Source organism: Prunus dulcis, chromosome 5 (genome assembly GCF_902201215.1).
Source record: "Prunus dulcis chromosome 5, ALMONDv2, whole genome shotgun sequence".
Taxonomy (NCBI): Eukaryota; Viridiplantae; Streptophyta; class Magnoliopsida; order Rosales; family Rosaceae; genus Prunus; species Prunus dulcis.
In genome coordinates, this window is record NC_047654.1 from 1,697,983 (window position 1) to 1,717,574 (window position 19,592).

The window sequence follows — 19,592 nt, forward strand, 5'->3', positions numbered from 1 at the left end:
AACATATATGACTCCTGGATGATTTACTTGGGCATGAAAGTTAAGGCAGCCGTGGTCGTTTGGGGAAATACATGAAGAAACATGGAGCTGCTTAGAAAATACATCCAAAACCTAGGCATGAAAGTTAAGGCAGCCTCACCATACCAAAACAAAATAGCTTCAAAATTATCCAGCAATAGAACTTGAAATGAAGGACTTGGGTGCACTGAGGTAAGAAAATATAGGCATGAAAGTTAAGCACCTAGACATTTTTAGGCTTTGCTTTAAGAAAATATATGGTTCCAACTTCCTTGAAAACCCAAAATGCATAAAGAAAACATGGAGCTGCTTAGAAAATACATCCAAAACCTAGGTCCTCTAGTGTTTTCTTTTATAAGTAGAAAACTAGTCGAAATTCAGATCATAGGGCCACTACACAGATCTGAAAAGGTAAGTAGCAAAACTAATAGAGTAGAAGATGTAGCCGGAGACCTGTATGTATAACAGTTATCTGCGTTCTAAGAAGGTTATCTTACTCCAGTTTATGGAACAGTGGCTCAACCAGAAGCAACAGCCAATATTTAATAAAGGGATAATTCAGGAAACAACCACAATAGTTATTCACAATGCAGAAGCATGACAAACTTCTTCCCCAAACGACCACCGCTCATGGTCAGTGGTGTCCATTTCAGAGTGCCAGCCAAAGACAATGGTGTCCTTTTTTTCTTTTCTTTTTTTGGTTACAGGGAAGGCCGAAGCCAAAGACAAGAAAAGACAAAACATGCACTGACCTAACATGGGGGAGGACGGTTTTAACTTTTTCACAGGGCCCTCCCTAACAACTGCAAACTATTTGGATTCTCTGTGAAACATGGTTTAACATTTTCACAGGGAGAAGACGGTTTCTTGTCATCTTTTTTCCGAGACGATCAATCAATCCATCAAATCAAACATCTGGTTATTGAGTTCTCATACGGTACGTACGGTCTTATTGAGTTCTGGCTGTTACTCTTAATACCATGTTACTCTTATACAGCTGTATTTGACAGCTCATCATAGTACTTTAATATAAAGCTTGTACAAACCATTCTTTCAGTTAATGGATTAAGAGAGAGAGAGAGTTGATCATTTTTTACACGACTGCGTTTTCTCTTGAGAGCTCCATTCGATTCTATGGCGGTTTACTTGCTCTGTGAAGCAGCTACAGGGTACTCTCTATTCCTGGCTCACGGGCTCGATCTGATCGGGCAGAATACGGATGCAGTTTCAGGGCTCCGTTTCAGACCTGAACCGTTTTGAGAAAGTAGTCAAACTCACAGCTTTTTGCCCATTTCAGTCGGCCCTTGATGACTATAGCCAATGCGTCGCAGTCTCCGAAGGCTAAAGCTTGCTGTTTTAGATTTTTTTTCATTTATTTGATTATCTTAGTTGTCAGGTTTCATGAGACAGAGAGAGAGAGAGAATTTGGGAATAATATATACCTAGAAACTATCTGCTGCTTCTAACATTACTAATGTGTAGTATTTTTGCTTGAAAATTGCTTTATAAATTGTACTTGAAGAAACACTATGTTAGTCCTACTTGAATATTGGAACTTTCTTTCCCTGCCCCACTTTTATCCCCATAACTTGATAAAGTACCCCATTTCGCATATTTTTAATCTCAAATGGTTTAATATTCCATGTAATCTACGGTAGAACAAGTATACTTCTGCACTGCATCTTTAGTTGGTCGGCGTATTTCAATGATTATTTTTTGCTTGCAAATTGGTCAATACAAATTAAGGGTCTGTATGGTTGAATTTCAGGGTGTATGACTGATGAGTTGAGGAACTTTTTGGAACTTAATCTCCCAAAAGTCAAGGAAGGTAAGAGGCCAAAATTCAGTTTGGGAGTGGCTGAACATTAGATTGGTTCTCACATCTTTCAAGTGACTAAAATTCCTTGACAAAGTAATGAGTTTGTTCATCAGCTGCTTCGTGGAGTGCAGCTGCATTTTGATAGGGTTTATCATTATAAATGTCTACTAGTTTTTGTTTTGGGTTTCTTGTTTTGTGGGTTTAAAATATAATGACATTATCCTTTCTTTTGCTTTTTCTTTCTCTTTTTCAGACTGTGGACTTGGACAAAGCCCGACTTGGTCTCGGCAGCAGTTACAGCATGGGGCAAGGTCAAGTTTAATCCTGACCGAGTTGGCAATACGGTGATTCAAGCAATCTCCATTCTAGATAACCTTGATAAGGTTATCAATTCCTTCTCCATGAGATTCAGGTATGATACTGGCATTGACACAGATATCTTTTATATATATATATATATATATAAAACAGTAAACCAGCTGCATCTTCTGGAAGAGCTTGTTGATTGTGATGAGTTTTTTTGAAATTTGCTCCTCAGAGAATGGTACTCTTGGCATTTTCCTGAACTGGGAAAAAGTGTCACTGACAATTATCTCTATGCTAAAGTGGCAAAAAGTATTGAAGACAAGTCAAGATTGTCCGAAGACAGACTTCCAGATTTAACTGATATTGTTGGGCATGAAGATAAGGCAAAGGAGATTATTGAAGCTGCCAAAGCATCCATGGGTAAGATTCCGTAATGTATTGCCTGTCATTCATTCATTTCTTTATTATATATTTGTTATTCTTATTGTTACTTTCTGGGTTCTTTTTATTTTGCACAGGGCAGAATTTTTCTCTAGCTGACTTTGATATTGTTCAGCAATTTGCAGAGAGGTTGGCGGATTTTGATGAGTCACACGCCACATGGGCGAATTACGGGGCTCACGATTTAATCCACCGAATTCTAATTATTTTCTTGTCTAATGGAATTTATTGCACCAAAATTTCTTTGTCTACAGTAGTCTCCTAAACAATCCTCTATAATATACTGGAGTAGAAGGTTGGAATCACGTTGGATTTCAAGGGCTTCGAATAATATAGTATAATTCATGATGGAATGAATTTAATGATAAGAGTGCGATGAGGGGCGAGAGTGAAGGTGGTGGGTTGGGGGGTTTATATAGAGAAACCAAAACCTTGGATTGTAATAAAGCTAGCAAAGTACATGAAGCATTATGAGTCGGCTGTTTCTCATATCAAACTGATAAAAAGCATCACCAACAAGAATGGAAATTGATTTCTTGGTTTTGATACTTACATTTTTTATTTTTTATTTCCTAAAAAGTATAGTTTTTACAAAAAGATCCCCCTTCTAATCTACGAGGGTTTGATTTGGGCTAGCTATATATAGATGGTGTAACAATAAAAGTGCCAGTATAACGCAAAAGCTTCGATCTTGTTCATGTCAGCCAAATCCAATTGGGTTGTTTAATTGCTTTGGGCCTTGGACAAACATGGCACAAGATAAATGAGGTTTTTATTTCTAGAGAAAACTTTGTAATTTTTTTTAGGGATACTGATGTTAAACTTATATATAAGAAGACCACGGTGGAGTAAATGAGAAACATGGTGCTTATTGAAAACAAAAAAAATGCAAATCTGAGGCCCTAGTTTTTGTTTCACAATCTCAATCAAGTCTTATGTAAAATTGTAGTGCATAAAACATTTCTCACGTTCACAATGCCACACTTAGCAGTGTTATACAATATCTCAACTTCTATGACTTTAAGATCCCTGTTTTTGTTGGTAAATACGATTATACGACAGTGAAATTAAATTACCACTCTTTTTTTACGGGATTGTGATGACCTCGTACTCATGGGCGACTCTGAGAGGTGACTTCTTTGAAACAGGCCTTTCCTCAGACCACAGCTCCAAATTAACAGTACCAGTTCCCCAGTGGATTAGGCATTTGTAAACCTGGCTAACATCAAACCGATTCAGTAGCCCCAACCCAAGACATTTATCAATCAGCATCCATTCACCTGTTGCAAAAATCATAATGAAAGAAAAGCTTGATCAAATATAACCATTTTCAAGAGTGAACTAAATTTTTTGAAAATTTGATTTCTTTTTATGGATGCAATGACAAAGAAAATAGGAGGGAAATAGAAAGAAATCTAAGCAATTTCCTGAACATTTTCGTGGCATTCAAAGTGAGGTATAGTTCCACATTTTGAGCAGGATAACAAAGTTCCAATGTCTCATTGTAATGAATGTAAGACATTGAAAGATAGATAGCATTACCATTAGGCAATAAATTCCCTTCATAGAACTGCTCCTCAGATTCAGGCCAAATTTCATGCTTTGACCCATCAATGGCTGTAAATGAGACATATGATTCTGTGGGGTGCAATAGGGTGAACATTGGATGTACTCTCAGGCAGACCAGCCTGCAAAGAGAAAACAAAAACAGACAAAATTATGCACAAAGGAAATGATATTTATGGAAAGAAAAAAAAAGGCATGCAAAGTGAAAATCAGAATTCAAATCCATCCAAGGATTTTCCATGTCAAAATTTGAAGTTACAGGAAAAACAAGGATTTAAACTGCAAGTTAACAGAAAGTCACGAATGTCTGAGATTATTTGAAATAAAAGTAAGAGAGGGGAGCAACTTGTGAACTCCTCCATTTAGTCATAGTAAGAAATTCACATTTTGTTTCTAATTTAGTAGTCAAATATTTATACATTTTGGTTATATATGTTTAAATATATATATATATATATATATAAAATATCTATATGTGTGTGTGTGTGTGTATAGAGAGAACAAAAGGGAGAGGAGGGGGATTTGTTGGAGCAAACCTTGAAAATCCACCAGAACCAGCACCAACTTTGCGTGCTATAATGCTAGAGTCGATTCGGAAAACCTTGGGATCATTCTTTGCAATATATATCTGTCGCTGGAGAACCAAACCACCCCCAATATCACCTTCTAACAAAAGACATTCCTGCTCTCCAGCATGCTCAAGATTCCGCCTGCATTGACGTTTAGATAATAATACAATAACTATCATAATGCCCATTAAACATACATACATTCATACATACACACATACAAATGTATCCATTTACTCCATTTATTTTTACTCAACCAGGAAAAAATGGTCATTCATATTTGAATGCAACTAAAATAGAAAATTAGTAATTGATGGGAACTATAAAGCAGCTCTACAAAGGGTGGTGGCTCTTTGAGATACAATACATTAACATGGTCTTAAAATAAAATAAAACATACAACTTATGTTTAAAGTTTAGAAGGTTTAAGGACAGAACCTCATAGCTAGAAGAATATATTGAAGACATATAGTGATAGGATAGCTGAAAAATATCACCTGCTTTTCACATCTAATCTATACTATGAAGTAATTTGGGGTGGCACTCTGGTGCAATTTTAGTTTAGCATATGTTAAAATTCTACTCGTTGAAATTTTATTAGATAGTTAAAAATCTTGACACCAAGGATTGTATAAAAGAATACTTTCTAGTTTGACTACGGGAATATTTTTGGGAAACTCAGGATCGTAATGACATCAGAATTTGGTCTCATAAGGAAAACCCCAATATTTATTCAGAAACTCACTCTGTAACATTGTATTCCTCAGTACATCCAGCAGAGCGGTACTCAGTACCACTATACTCTTCATACCCATTAACCTCAACCCTACTGTGAAGCCACTGTGTCCCTGCAACAATAACCGCATATAAGTATCAACTATAGAGAGAATCCTGAAGTGATGTAGGGTTACAACCCTTATTTTTCATCATCTTGAAAAAAATCATCAATTCGTGCAACAAAATCATAATTTGGAAAGTTTGTACCTAGTTTATCATGTTTCTGTCCTTGGAGTTCCTCAACTAATTATTCGTAATGAACAGACTCATGGTTGTGTAAAATCTCAGTCATTATCAAAACTAAAAATTTTGTGGCAGAGACTGGACTTTATCCATCATTTTAATGTTTATCACTTCATGTCTATCCTTCGTGCATAAAATTTCTTCATCTTTTCAGGCTGTCTAGGGGTTAACATTGTAGGGTGGCTTATTGGCAGAGGTTCATGCAGGTCAAGTAAATTGAAATTTTATTCCAAAGAAATTTACATGAACAAGAGATTGAGGAGTTTGCTGCACTTTGGTAGTTTTGGAGAATATTCGGGTTTCAGCATGTAGTCCAGATAGGTGGAAATGGAAACTGGATTCTTCAGTGGTTTTATCTCTGTTAAAGTTTTCTATTTGATAATTAATCCCTTTCTGTGTTCCAGCCAACTAAAATTATTTGGAAGTCTACTGTTCCTCCCAAGAAAACACTTGCAATTTGGTACAAAGAAGAAAATCCAATGTGTCTGCCTCCTCATTGTTGAATCTTGTGGGGAAAAAAGAGGCAGAATCTGGAACTCACTCTAACAATGTCCATATGCTTTGGGCTATGGTGGCGGTTGGTTGAGGTAGCAGGGGTTAATGGATTATTCGTCATTCACTCTTAAACATTCTTTGTCAAAAGTGTATGCCTTTCATCCGTGGAAGAAAGGCTAGAGTTTTGTGTAATTGTACAGTGCTAGGTGGTTTGTGGGTAATATGGTTGGAAAGAAAAGGAAGAACTTTTCAGAAGTATAGTGAGAATGAAGTGTGATGTCCACACTGAGCACATCAATCTTGGGAAATTCGGAAAACATTCTTTTTAACAATTTAATGAATTTTATCCTCTTTTTCAAGATTTCAAAATATAGCTGCTTGAGGTCCCCTCGAGTCATGATCGAGCCCTCTCGACCAGTGCTCCAAACCTCTTCAGTGGTTAAAATTCTATAAGTCCAAGAAAATGAGCTAAAAATCTTTAACATGTCCAAAATTTGGCTACTTTTTCAAAATTTCACACCCATCTTGGACAACGATACTGATTCATCAATTAAACCAACTTAGCAAGCAGAGATTGTGTACTACATATCCAGACATACACCAAACGAAGGGGAAGGGGAAGGGTAAATGGCACAACGGAGGTCATAGAAACTATATACATTATAAATATATAATAATGGAAGGAAAATAATCTTCAAAGTACTACCTGAAGGAAGGTGCATCATGGAAATTATTCTACCACCAATCCTGGGAACTACTTTAACAAACCAATCACCACCTTTCAGTTCAACAGGAGTCCTTGAGAGTTCTATTCCTTTGTGTGCAGAAGTCACTTCTACGTCTGGAATAGCCTTGGCATTTTCTACATTAAAAATTTAAAAGGGGCACTGTCACTAATGTATAAGAGAATTTTTAAGTGAGGATGTTCGCCAATATACTTATATGTGAACATCCTATTTGTTTTGTCTGCCCAGTTTAGATGACAAAACAGTTACCGATTTGACTAATTTTTCACCAGGAGCGACCTAAAGAATAGATGATTCTGATTATTGAATTACAATGCAGAGTGGTCTCAGGGAAGATGTTCGCATGTATATATACTATTATGCACTGGTTGCTGCTTGTGTATATATAAATATATTAGCATCTTACTTCTCTTTATAAATGAAACATGTGAAAACACTAAATCCTATATAAAAGTGGAATGCTACAAAAACTCGCTTAGAGACATGTTAAGTTAATACCCCAAAAGCACCCCCCACCCACCGAAAAAAAAAAAGAGACCACAAAAGAGGAAAGAAGAGAAATTGACTAGAACATCCTGCAAGAATCAGAGAGATTCATTATCAAAGCCTATTATCAACATAAACAAGAAATATTAATCCTTAAAATCTCATAAATTCATAAATACATGTTGCAATTTGAATTTACAGAAAAATGCAAACTCACCTACATAAGATGTATAAACACAATGTTTTTTTAAAAAGAAAACAGCCTGGGGTTATGAAATCCAGATGGTTTTATTGAGGCCTGGTTCATGCAATCTATTTAGAGGGTTTCAGAAAAGGTAACGTTTATCGAGAATTACGTAGAACTTAGCAATATTTTAGGTACACACTGAGGAAAATATGAGCCAGTATATGGCATAAAAGAATTATACCCAAACGAGATCTGTACTGCTTCTCACTGGTAGAAACCAGCTGCACAACTTCCTGTTCTGAAGGCATTAAAATTTGAAGAACCTCTCCATCTTTGCCCCATGTATCAACCTGTTTGAAGGATTCAGGATTAAATAAGGTACTTTATTTGCATTGGCTTAGTCTCAGACACTGGATTGTTATCCCTAAAGAAAATAAACCATACCATTGCACCTCCACCAAGCAATAATTGCACATGCAGGCGACGTTGTGGCCTCTTCCAAGATCCTTCAGTTTTTGAAACTTTGACAGTAACAATAGAAGATTGAAGTTCAGCAACATAGTGTGTCAACAAGAATCCACCTTTCATGAATTCATATCCATCACCATCATCTTCATATAGAACACCTTTAGCTTTCCCTGTGAATAAAGAGAGTTGATAAATCTTTATAACTTCTAATTTTAGCCTACAAAAATTGGAAAAACCTAATTGTCCTTTTTCTTTTCTTCCCTTGATGAAACGTTTATTGAAGAAAAGAAAACTAGAGGAACTGCAAGAAACATGGACAAGCATCCATCAGACACCTAAAACAAGAACCGAAACACCATAACCCAATCAATACACCTAAAACAACAATCAATCCACCACCCACTAAGCAATATGATGCAGAATATAGGCCCATCTTCATATTATCAATGCCTTTGTGCTACTTCCAATTGAAGTTATCATTTTATTTATAAATAATTGTTCTAATTAATATAATTGTTATCCAAAATCAAATACACTTTTGTTGAACTAGTTAAGCAATAGGTTGTCTTAATAATTTTTTGTGGGTTCGACCTCGTAATTTCTTATCTCTATTGTAATAGATCCGTACACTTCCAAGTATGATTTGGTTTAATTCAATGTATTCAATTACGTTAATTTAAAATCTACATCAATAATCACACATTTGACCTTAAGTTGTGCATGACCATCCAAAACTTGAAACTGTTGATTTTACAACCAAACAATCCAATTATTTGTTAAAGAAATTGACAGAATCATAATTACCATGTTCATCCAAAGCAACAACGAGTGTCAAGTCATCAAATATATTAGATTCACCAACATGCTGATGAGGAGGACCCACAGGAATAATTGTTCCTCCTTGCAAATATAAAGCTGGTAAATCCTGCAATAACCAGAAATAAGTGAGAAAAAAAAGAAGAAAAGAAATGAGTGGAAAGTATTAACATGAGCAGAAAAAATTGAAAACCAAAGCATATCAATATGTACAGTCATACATACAGGATGTGAATCATCAAAATCAAAACTCAACCAAATTCCTTTGGGCAATGTGCACTGCAAACTATCCATCCCCTGACCAGGCAAAGTGCTGAACATGACAAATAGGATGTCAGAATAAAATGCAAGGATCAGATATAAATAAACATTTCAACTGAACCTCCTTTACACCACCCACGAGTTCAATGAAACTAGAAAGCACTTAACAGATCTCTATGCTGCAATGGGTTCAAAGGGCACAATTATAAATTTGCATTGTATTCTTAATTTCCAAATGATGCAAGCAAAGTATGAGGTGGGAAAAAAAAAAGGTCGGAATACAAGGGTGACAGAATCACATACAATTAAATTTAGAAAGGAAGTAACATTACTTTAGCCATAATATTGATAGACTCAGGTCTTCACTTCACTTCTCACAACAGCAAAGAACACTTTGAAAAAGGAACATAATAATGTATAACATGAGGCATCTGTTATTGCAAAATTGCTTTTCTATATAAAAGAATGGATTTATAAGTTAATATAAACAGGGAATGGTCCGCCTTTTTCACGAAAGGTGATGTCAAATTCAGTCTTTGTCCACTAAAAGCACAAGGTACAGATTACAGAAACCACAAAAGACATAATCTACAAGGATTTGGTTCTTTATCTTGTAGGAAAAGGGTGAACCTGGAATAGACTAGAAGTGGACCCAACAGAAAAGAATTCTCCAATTTCCTTAAGCTGGGGTCTTTGGGATCTGAACATGCATTTGACATATGCACTCAGTCACATAACAAAGCCTTATCATGTCCAAAAGAAGTTAGACCATTCAACAGCTAAAAAACTCACCAGCGAAAAAAGTAGGACTTGCCACTGGAGTACCCGTCTTATGAGCCATATAGAAGAGAGTATATATATGAGGTATAAGGCAGTAGCGTCTGTTCAATGCCAAACGGCATACTTCTTCACACTAACATATAGAATTGAAATGAGTTCTGATTAATGGCACAATTAGCAGACCCAAATCTAAAAAGAACAATAGCGCACATCAACATTAAACAGCAAATTGCAACGTATAAAAACCATAAAATGCATATCCTTTTCTGGATGATTGACTTTGGGACGAAAGTTAAGGTAGCCCTCACAATACCGAAACAAAATAGCTTCAAAATTATAAAGCAAAAGAACTTGAAATGAAAGACTTGGGTGCACTCGGGTATTTTTTGGGCATTGAAGTTGCAATACCAAAGCACAGTATCTTTCTGTCCCAACAGAACCATGCTCTTATTAACGATAATGGGTTGGGGATGATAGTCGGTCAATCAAGCTACCAAGTGCTGACAACAGCCAGAGATTTCAGTCCCACATTTTCCAATTTCCACACTTTGCTCTGACCATTCAAAAGCCATATCATCTTCAACCTTTACTCCTGAACCCCTCATCCCCAAATTCCTGTCACTTAGTCCCAATATCTTGAGCTTCTCAGCCAAAGGAAGAAACTTTCACGTGTACACAATCATAAAAATCATTACACTTCTCATGTGATGGGTAAAGGAGCTGAAGAATCAGGAGGCATATAAATGTACCAGAATTTCAAGGAACACTTAGACATGTCAATGACAGCTAAAAGGACCAAAGCTGATAACAGCTGATCCACCCCAAAATGCAGGTCCCTGTCTGTAGGGAAGAAATCACCCTCTAATACAAATCATGATTATTGTTCGAAACCCTTCTTCCATTTTCAGTCCTGCTGCTCAAAATTCCTTTTCTTTCCTCTATTTCTGCAGATTTTAGATGTTTTCTTTTTCTTCTTCCGTTTCAGATAAGATCTAGATGGGGATGGGAAGCGGGGAGGTGGGACACTGTGCCTTCGTTGAGGAGTAACACTTTTTCTATTTATATATATTTTTTCAATTATAAATTTTCTAGATTTCGAAAATATTTTTAAAAGGCCATGTGCCTTTTACAATTTGTCACCTATTTAATTTCCATGTGGTGCAAATTTGGTGCCCTTGTCAAAACAAAATGGGTCCCACACTCTACATAAGCAGAAAAAAGTTGAACCAGGGGTCCAACAAACAGAGGCTTGACATTGCAATGGCATCCAAACTTTAGTTTCACCATTGCAACGTTATGAAGTTTGGTGTGCAGAGAGAAATTTCAGGTTTTTATTGTAAGATTGTAGGCTCTTCAGAGATTGTCTCCTTCTGCTTTTGTGCTTGTGGACCTATATAGGTAGGAACCAAAGAAGCATTAGACGTTTTTAGGCTTTGCTATAAGAAAACAGATGGTTCCGACTTCCTTGAAAGCCAGAATACATGAAGAAACATGGAGCTGCTTAGAAAATACATCCAAAACCTAGGTCCTCTAGTGTCTTCTTTTATAAGTAGAAAACTAGTAGAACTTCAGATCATAAGGGCACTACCCAAGTACACAGATCTGAAAAAGTAAGTAGCAAAACTAATAGAGTAGAAGATTTATCTGGAGACCTGTATGTATAACAGTTATCTGAGTTCTAAGAAGGTTATCTTACTCTAATGTATGGTAAAGTGGCTCAACCAGAAGCACCAGCCGATATTTAATAAAGGGATAACTCAGGAAACAAGCACAATAGTTATTCATAATGCTGAAGCATGACAAACCTCTTTCCCGAATGACCACGGCTCATGGTCAATGGTGTCGATTTCTGAGTGCCCACGACAAAAGGGAAACATAGAACCTATACCCATCCACCTTCCAAAGAGCCTGGGTGTTGCATTTCCAGCAAAGCCACCTATATCAGGCCCTGATAGTGGCTGACCACTAAGTCCCTGAAAACAAACTAAACGGTTATTACAGTACAGTTGGATAAAGAAATATATATACATTGGGTTGTTTTGAGTAACTAACTAAAAGAAACAAATTTACTTCATTTCCACCAAAAAAAAAAAATTTAACTTCTCACATAGTAACGCATTATACGACACCAGGATAGAGCAACATAAAAAAATTTCATTGAGTAAACAAGAACATAAAGAAAAAGCCACTGGCAATGCAGCAACAAATGGTCCATACTTTTCAAGCAATGTCAGAAGTATTGATATTTCCATGAGCAGTTAACCAAGCTAATCATAAGTATAGACTAAACACTAAAATCCTTCTATTTCTGTCTAGCCACACCACCCAAAAACACAGACTACACCTGTATTGCCTCCCCCAAAATCCATGTGCATCTCACAAAATAATGCTATAAAAGATGTTGAAGCAACCCAGCTCAATCCAACTCCCTAAACAGCGTTCTCCTAAACTTAAGACAATTGGGTTATGAACACACAAGTGATCAGAACTTTCACCCTCTCCTCTACACTTGATGCAACAATGGGGAGAAAGGCAATTGGGTATCCTCCTGTAAAACCCCATCACAACTGTTGGCCCTACCAAGAGTAACGATCCAACTAATCCAAGATAGAATGCCTACCTTAGGTGGTGTTTTAGTCTTCCAATCATAGGAGAACATGGAAGCAAGAAAGAGATGGGTTGTCATTCAGCTTTCCTGCAATTGATTTACAAGAGAAAACCCGAGAAGATCCCAAATCCAGCTCCTCCAATCAGACAAAATGGAAAGTCGGAAACAAAGTGGCATTTTCTAACAAAGAAAGTAATGAAGAAAGCTCCTCAATTTCAGCCAAGCTTTCTTCTTTACTTTTTTCCATAACACCTCAATTACTACAAGTAATCTTTCATGCAGAGTGCACATGCTCTTCTTGTACAACAAACTAACCATATAAGAACAGGGAAGGAAAATAAAATCAAGTCTACGTCTTTAACTCAGGCAAATACTACGTCTTTAACTCAGGCAAACAGCAAGCTACTAGAGTAACATACCAACTGAAGAACCATGGAAATGCTCATATGTAGGTGCTCCCAGGTTGAAAGATTATCTCCTGTCCAAGTTGCAGCATACCTTTGGCTACCAATAAATCCGGCTCTGGTGAGAACAAAAGGACGATTTTTTTCACTACCCAGCTTCATGCCTTCAAAAGTTGATCTTGCCATCAGCATGCCATAGACCTAACAGGCAGCAAAGTCAACAAATTGAAGTTCACAAGTTTCGCATTGCATCAGTGATACATACGACAATCAAACAAAATGGCATTCACAAACCAGTAAGGCAGTCAAGTTCCTGCCAATATGCCATAGACAAAAGATGCTTACAAGATTGGAACCTAAACTAACTGTTAAAATCATGTAAAACGAATAGCAGAGCAGCAAGGTTGAGTAAATTATACATTGTGATAGTGTGAGTGAACTTGACAACCTCCAAGTTCATCATCCCCTTTATGAATATTGCTCTCAGGCATCGTTTTTGTGAGAGTCTGAAAAAGGAAAAAGAATAAGATCAACACCGACAAAAATTTTGCAAGCACCAATAAACTATAATCGAACTACCTTAAAAACAGCCGGTTCATTCATATCATTCCATATTCCGTCAACACCATTTACAGTGAAATCTTTCACTAAATTGGACCACCAAGATCGAACTTTTGCCTGTGTATAGTCTGGAAAAACACAAGGCCCGGGCCACACCTCGCCTGGAAATGGAGAGAAAATTTTAACACAGTAACATACTAGGTTTGACTTTTGGTACCATTACATAGAGAAAATGTACCAACAAATGGTCTTCCATCTGCTTTTAAAATCCAGACATCATTTTTAGAACCACTATCATAGACAAAATAACCATCTTCCTGTTTTATCCCTGGGTCAAGCATCCAGATTGCTTTGAAACCATTTTGGTTTAGACCCTTCACCAAAGATTTCGGATCTGGAAAGCGCTCCTGAAAGATATCAGAATAGAATTTATTTATTAGGAATGATACCCAATATCCTTTGGTGTTTATAGAAACAGAATAATTCTTTCATCACCAAATTCCTTTGTAACCATTGTGTTTATAGGAACACAACAATTTTATAAAAGAAATGGAACAGCAAAACCGATAGAGGGAACCGTAAGAGAATACCAAATAGGCTTAAGAAACAGATACCTCCCATTCTACAATCCCATAGATAATAGGAAACATTCACCAACAATCTAACATTGACTCGTAAGAAATTTACCGCCTGAAGTTCTAGTGTTCCTTTCCCTCCAAACCATGCGAAAATTGGCCAACTGTTTAGTTTTATTCTAGAATGAGGGGCGCCATTGCAATTTCCTAGCCTCATTCAATAAAAAAAAATTAAAATGCATAGGTGTAGGACAAAGCACAATCTTGTGCTTTGCCGATTGAGCCAACAATGCCTACATCACTGAATATCACTGCATAATGAATAGCAAAATAGAGCTTGTACCTGACCCTATTACTCTGTCCCAGAAAAATCACATTCAAGTTTCCCTTGGATCTCTTTGCCCTAGAACTCATTTATCGACCTTCCAAATTTGATCCTGTTACTTTCTCCTAATGGTAATTCATTGCATAGCATTCAAAGATTGAAGTCAACATGAAAAGATTAATTCTGACAGATTTCTAAAGATGGACTCAAAGCTTAAGCTTAAGGTAAAAGATGTGGTTGTGTATCTTCTATTCTGTTTTTTTCTTTTATTGCAGGGTACCCATTTCTGGTGTGGTTTGTACTACTACAACTACACAACATCTGGTTACTCTTATGTTTACACCAGTTGTGGGTCTCACAAGCCAATAAAATACTCTCTAAGGCTCTGGAAGTAAAATAAAATGAGACTGCTCACGCCGCACCTCAAGTTAGAACATAAAAGTCAAAGATACCCAGCATGGAGTAAAATTGCACAAATGAACGCCATAAGTGGGGCTTAGTTAAAATACCACCAAGCCAATCAGAAGGCTTGATATGAGGAGTGTAAATATGTTTTGGCATTAAAAAAAAAAAAACACAAATAAAATGACAATCTACTTCAATGCGCTTGGTATGCTCATGGAAGACTGGATTACAATAAACGGAAACAGAAACCTGATTCACAATACATCCACATCAATAGCACCGCTTAAATACCCATGTCTTGAAGAAGAGAGCAAACCTAGAACATCTTTGTTGTTTTATGTTCTCTAGACATATTTTTAGCCTAACCACTCAAAGGAACAGCCATACAACACCTTTTACTCTCTTGAAAGTAAATCTCTATAAAAATTTTGGAGAATAACTTTCAACCCTAAACATGTATAAAATGTCACAATAACATACACAAGATTCTCAAACTTCAATTCACCCCTGAAAGAAGTAAATGGTTTCATTGATGAACTGAAGATGGGGAACCAGAACCAATGTATTCTCATCCATTAAGAACAATTAGGGGAAAACATACCTTGTCAAAAGTGAAACAACGAAAACCATCCATGTAATCAATATCCATCCATACGACATCACAAGGTATACCCTTCTCTCGAAATGTTCCTGTAATCTGCAAATGTAAGCTGGTCAATGATCATCGCAATAGATCATATAACGCTTTAGAAATTTGTACTGTCTATATAGTGGCAAGGAATTTACAGAACTAAGATGTACTGTCTAGTTCCAAGTACTATATTATTTGATTGACAAGCTCATTCTTATGTGATGGCATGTTATTTGAATAGGTATTTGACCAAACATATAGGCGAACAAGAGAAAGTGCGAGAAAACAAGCATGCATGAAAGAGAGAGACAGAGACAGAGACAGAGACAGAGACAGAGACAGAGGGAGAGAAGCTTTAACTTGAGATAATCATCAAATACTTACCTGTTGAACTTTCTTATCAGAGTCATAGCTCCAACGGCATTGGTGATAGCCTAACGACCACTTTGGGGGCATAAATACAGTCCCTGGTGAGGAAATCATAAACAATAAAAACAGATACTAAAACAATAAATTAAGAATGATGGAGAAGGAACCGCATTATATACTATGGACTGCACTGACAAGTAAGCAACATACATCTGCAAGTGCCACTATATGCAAAGAAACATATAGCATGTGTAATATCTACTTTTTTGAATTCAAAAGTCTGTAGTTATTCTAATTCATAAGAAATCACATAACACATAACTTCTTTCATACTGCATACCTGTCTTCTTGTCGAAATCCTTAAATCGAATTCATCAATTATAATCAAATTTAGTATTTATTTTCTTTTATCTTATGTTACATGTATATTAGATGTCACATTTCAATTATGAATGTTAACACGAGGTATTAAATATTTACTCAAATACCAGGTTCTAAAAATACAACAATGACAAGGAAATATCGACATAATACCAATATGGAGTTCAATTATATGGGCAATTGAACAAAATGTACTAAAAGAAAATATCTAGCTGTCACAATAAAACATTTGAAGGACATGCCATAAGAGCATATGCTAAATGGTTTAGGAAATTACCAATTGCATGGGATAGAGATATTAAAACAGCCTGGGGTGAGGGAAATGGACCAAATGTAATGACAGGATAAGAGGATGGAGCAATGAACTGTATCATCGATTCTTTCCTCAGATCAATCTGCTCATGAGCAAAAAAGTGAACCAAAAAGTAGGTTAATAAATTAAAAGAAATATATATAAAAACATTAACTTTCACATACAACAGAAGGTCAGAGATCCAGATGTCACAGCACCTCACAGCGTCGTGTTGTATCAGCGAGAATTCCCAATGCCTCTCCAGTTGGAAGAACAGCTAGAACCCAAGGATGTGACTGGTACAATGATGTAGTTCCAGAACCATAACCCCATGCATCCGTGTTCCAAGTAAAAACCTAAATCAAGCAGAAATACTAAACATTTAGAGAGGAGGGAAATCTTTCATGGATAGATCATCAAAAGATGACTTACTCTTTTCCCCGTCCGCTCAAGTTGCCCACTAACTTCCCCAGTTCCATAGAGAGAGGTCCCGACAGGAAGCTAGAGCAAAAGCAATTCTACCACGTTAATTTAAGGCATAGAAACTATCACGATGAAAAGACAATATAGTTGTTAAGAAAGAAACAAAAAGAAATAGATAATACAGGGAGCACCAAATTCAATTTGAAAATCTATTGCTGACCTCGAGTTTAACAATCTGCTGTCCCAATAGACATTGAAAATTTGGGATATATGAAGGTATCTTGTGACTCATAATTGCTGTGTCCCTATCCTTGCTATTAATAAAAGAGATACTAGGATATGCTGCATTTCTATCATTTGCAGAACAATCAAATCGGAATACTCCATCCTCAATGATAGGCTCAAAAATCATAGATCCTGAGGTGACATCAGTAGCGACTGCCTTTCCTTCATAATCAGCCATTTTAGAGATCAAACTTTCAGTAACCAACCTTTTGGCAGATCTCTTCCTTCTGCATGCCAAAATAACCATAGTAAATTTAGCAGTAATGAACTTCTTATTAGACCTCTTCTAGCAAAAAAACTAATATCGTATGGGAATATGCATTTTGAATCTAACATTTCACTCCGGATCACTATTAAAAATGTGAAAGAAGATTATAGAGTCATCTGAAAAATATAAACAGAGAAAATTTACAGTGTGTTTGTATCATATGAGCTATTACAACTCAATTATCACATCATCAGTGAGGTTTTTTCTCCATGCAAACAGAAGGAAATGTCAATATAGAATTTCAAAAAAAAAAAAAAAAGAAAAGAAAAGAAAGAAAGAATATAAATAGAGTTTTATAGACCAAACATCAGTAATGGACTAGACAACTTGAAGTACTCCTCTACCAAGTTCCATACACCCTCAGAAAACAGAAAGCACTAAAACTAGCAATTAGAAAGGGTTGGACCTGGACTTTCTCCCTTTTCTTTCATTTTCCTTTCATAAGTTCGAAACTAAGACTTCCCTATTTGGTAGAAGGGAGATGCTACCTGGCCCTTAATGCCCATGCCTGATATTTACTATTTACTTTCAGTTAGAAGGGTGAAGTTACAAAATCTAGAACTGAATATTAGGTCAAACTACATATTCATATTTAGCGTCCCAACAGAAAATTGGCGGAATTTTTATTACCTATATAAAATATCATCACATCTCTCGAATGCTTATACGTATGTGCAAGGAATAAATTACTGTCAAAAAGTGAATATTCTAAATTAGCAAAGACCAAATGAATGGTGCATTTCCACATCCAATTGTTCATATTTGCAAACCTTGGATATACAAATTACTACCAAACAGGAAGAAAAATTAAACCAAAAAGAAAAGACTTGCTACATACACATCATAGCAGTGTTTGGTTACTAGAATGAACATGGGAAGTATTGTGGATAGAAATCAAAATAAGAATTGGATGTGAAGAATATAAAATTAGTAAGGAATGCATCACAAAACAAAACAGAACAGGCAATAACTTCAAAGAGCTGTTGTAAAATCATAAACTTGATGCAAAATTAGTGCAGTTTTTTTAGAATTCTTATCCCAACAAGGCAGAGGGGCACCATTGTCACAATTTGTTGCTTAAAAACATACCCAAAATAAATAAATAAACAAATCAGGCAAGAATAAGTACAAACCTGATCGATCCAAATTGAGGACCAGGCTTCTTCCTCAACCTCACCCCTGAAAAGAGGCTGGCATGAACTACACTGTTGCTGTTGGTACCAGAGAAAGGAAGACGATGAAGATACCCTGGCGCGAGTTTGGACGATCCCCCACCCAATCTGCCACTCAATGCTACCACTTCTCCCATTGGGGTTTTGGCCCTATATAATATATTTCTCTTATTAATTATTTTGTTGTTATTATTTTACTGCGATTAAACTTATTTTATTTCATCAAATAAAATTTAAAATTTACTTCTGAAAATCATCTTAAGTCCTTCCCGTGAATCCAACATCATACGAAATTAAACTTCAGCAAAAATGAAATTAAATATGAAAAAACAGAGGAGGAATCAATCTGGAGCCCATTCGTCGTTTTCTAGGAGGAATCTGTGGCTCATTCGTCATTTCCTTTTGTTTAATGCGAATGTGATTAAACTTATTTTTTTAAATCAAATCAAATATGACTTCTGAAAACCATCTTAAGTCCTTCCCTCCCGTGATCATACGAAATTAAAGTTCAACAAAAATTAAATTAAATATGAAAAAACAGAAGAGGAATCTGTAGCCCATTTGTCGTTTTCTAGTGGAAACTTACTGGGAAGTTGGAGAGCTGACACGTAGTAACTAGGATTCATTTCCTTTTGTTTTCATGTGAACGTTAGAAATAGAAGGAGAAATGGCCAAATAGTTTGATTTTTCTCTTTCTTTCTTTCTTTTTGAGTTTTAATCATGTAGTTTTGTTTAAGTAGGAAACAATCCTGTTATAGTGTCCAATTGTTAAAAGAAAAATAGAAGAATTGATTTTATTTTTTTTAAATGTGTAGAGCCCACTAACTATTCATTTGAAGACTTGTTGTCCGAGTGGGTAAAGTGATGATGAAGTTGTTGTAAAAGTGGAGTCTACATATTGGAAGAAATAATTGC

General features: G+C 36.1%; 1 protein-coding gene and 1 pseudogene across 1 annotated transcript; one reads left to right on the forward strand and one right to left on the reverse strand.

Moving 5' to 3' along the window:
* Nucleotides 1–1,092: 1,092 nt before the first annotated feature.
* On the forward strand, nucleotides 1,093–3,436 carry LOC117627518 (annotated as a pseudogene).
* On the reverse strand, nucleotides 3,434–19,120 carry LOC117627234 (alpha-glucosidase 2). Its single transcript, XM_034359207.1, has 24 exons — nucleotides 18,922–19,120; nucleotides 18,639–18,827; nucleotides 17,173–17,464; nucleotides 16,962–17,030; nucleotides 16,748–16,885; nucleotides 16,515–16,632; nucleotides 15,872–15,954; nucleotides 15,458–15,553; nucleotides 13,790–13,958; nucleotides 13,570–13,712; nucleotides 13,410–13,496; nucleotides 13,006–13,191; nucleotides 11,784–11,951; nucleotides 9,991–10,111; nucleotides 9,829–9,898; nucleotides 9,163–9,250; nucleotides 8,926–9,046; nucleotides 8,098–8,291; nucleotides 7,895–8,003; nucleotides 6,941–7,096; nucleotides 5,465–5,567; nucleotides 4,687–4,860; nucleotides 4,127–4,272; nucleotides 3,434–3,864 (listed from the first exon to the last, which is right to left on the reverse strand). Exons 2-24 carry the CDS (start codon nucleotides 18,812–18,814, stop codon nucleotides 3,671–3,673), a joined length of 3,201 nt encoding a protein of 1,066 aa, XP_034215098.1. The 5' UTR covers nucleotides 18,815–18,827; nucleotides 18,922–19,120; the 3' UTR covers nucleotides 3,434–3,670.
* Between the last annotated feature and the right edge of the window lie 472 nt (nucleotides 19,121–19,592).

What these genes read in the sequence shown, in the direction of transcription:
- LOC117627234 (XM_034359207.1), bottom strand. Translation starts at nt 18,814, where the DNA reads ATGGGAGAAGTGGTAGCATTGAGTGGCAGATTGGGTGGGGGATCGTCC. An exon ending in CGTGGTCATTCGGGAAAGAG is followed by an intron (nt 10,112 to 11,783) that starts GTTTGTCATGCT and finishes TCTATATGTTAG; the next exon opens with TGTGAAGAAGTATGCCGTTT. An exon ending in GGTTCTGGTGGATTTTCAAG is followed by an intron (nt 4,273 to 4,686) that starts GTTTGCTCCAAC and finishes TTCTCTTTGCAG; the next exon opens with GCTGGTCTGCCTGAGAGTAC.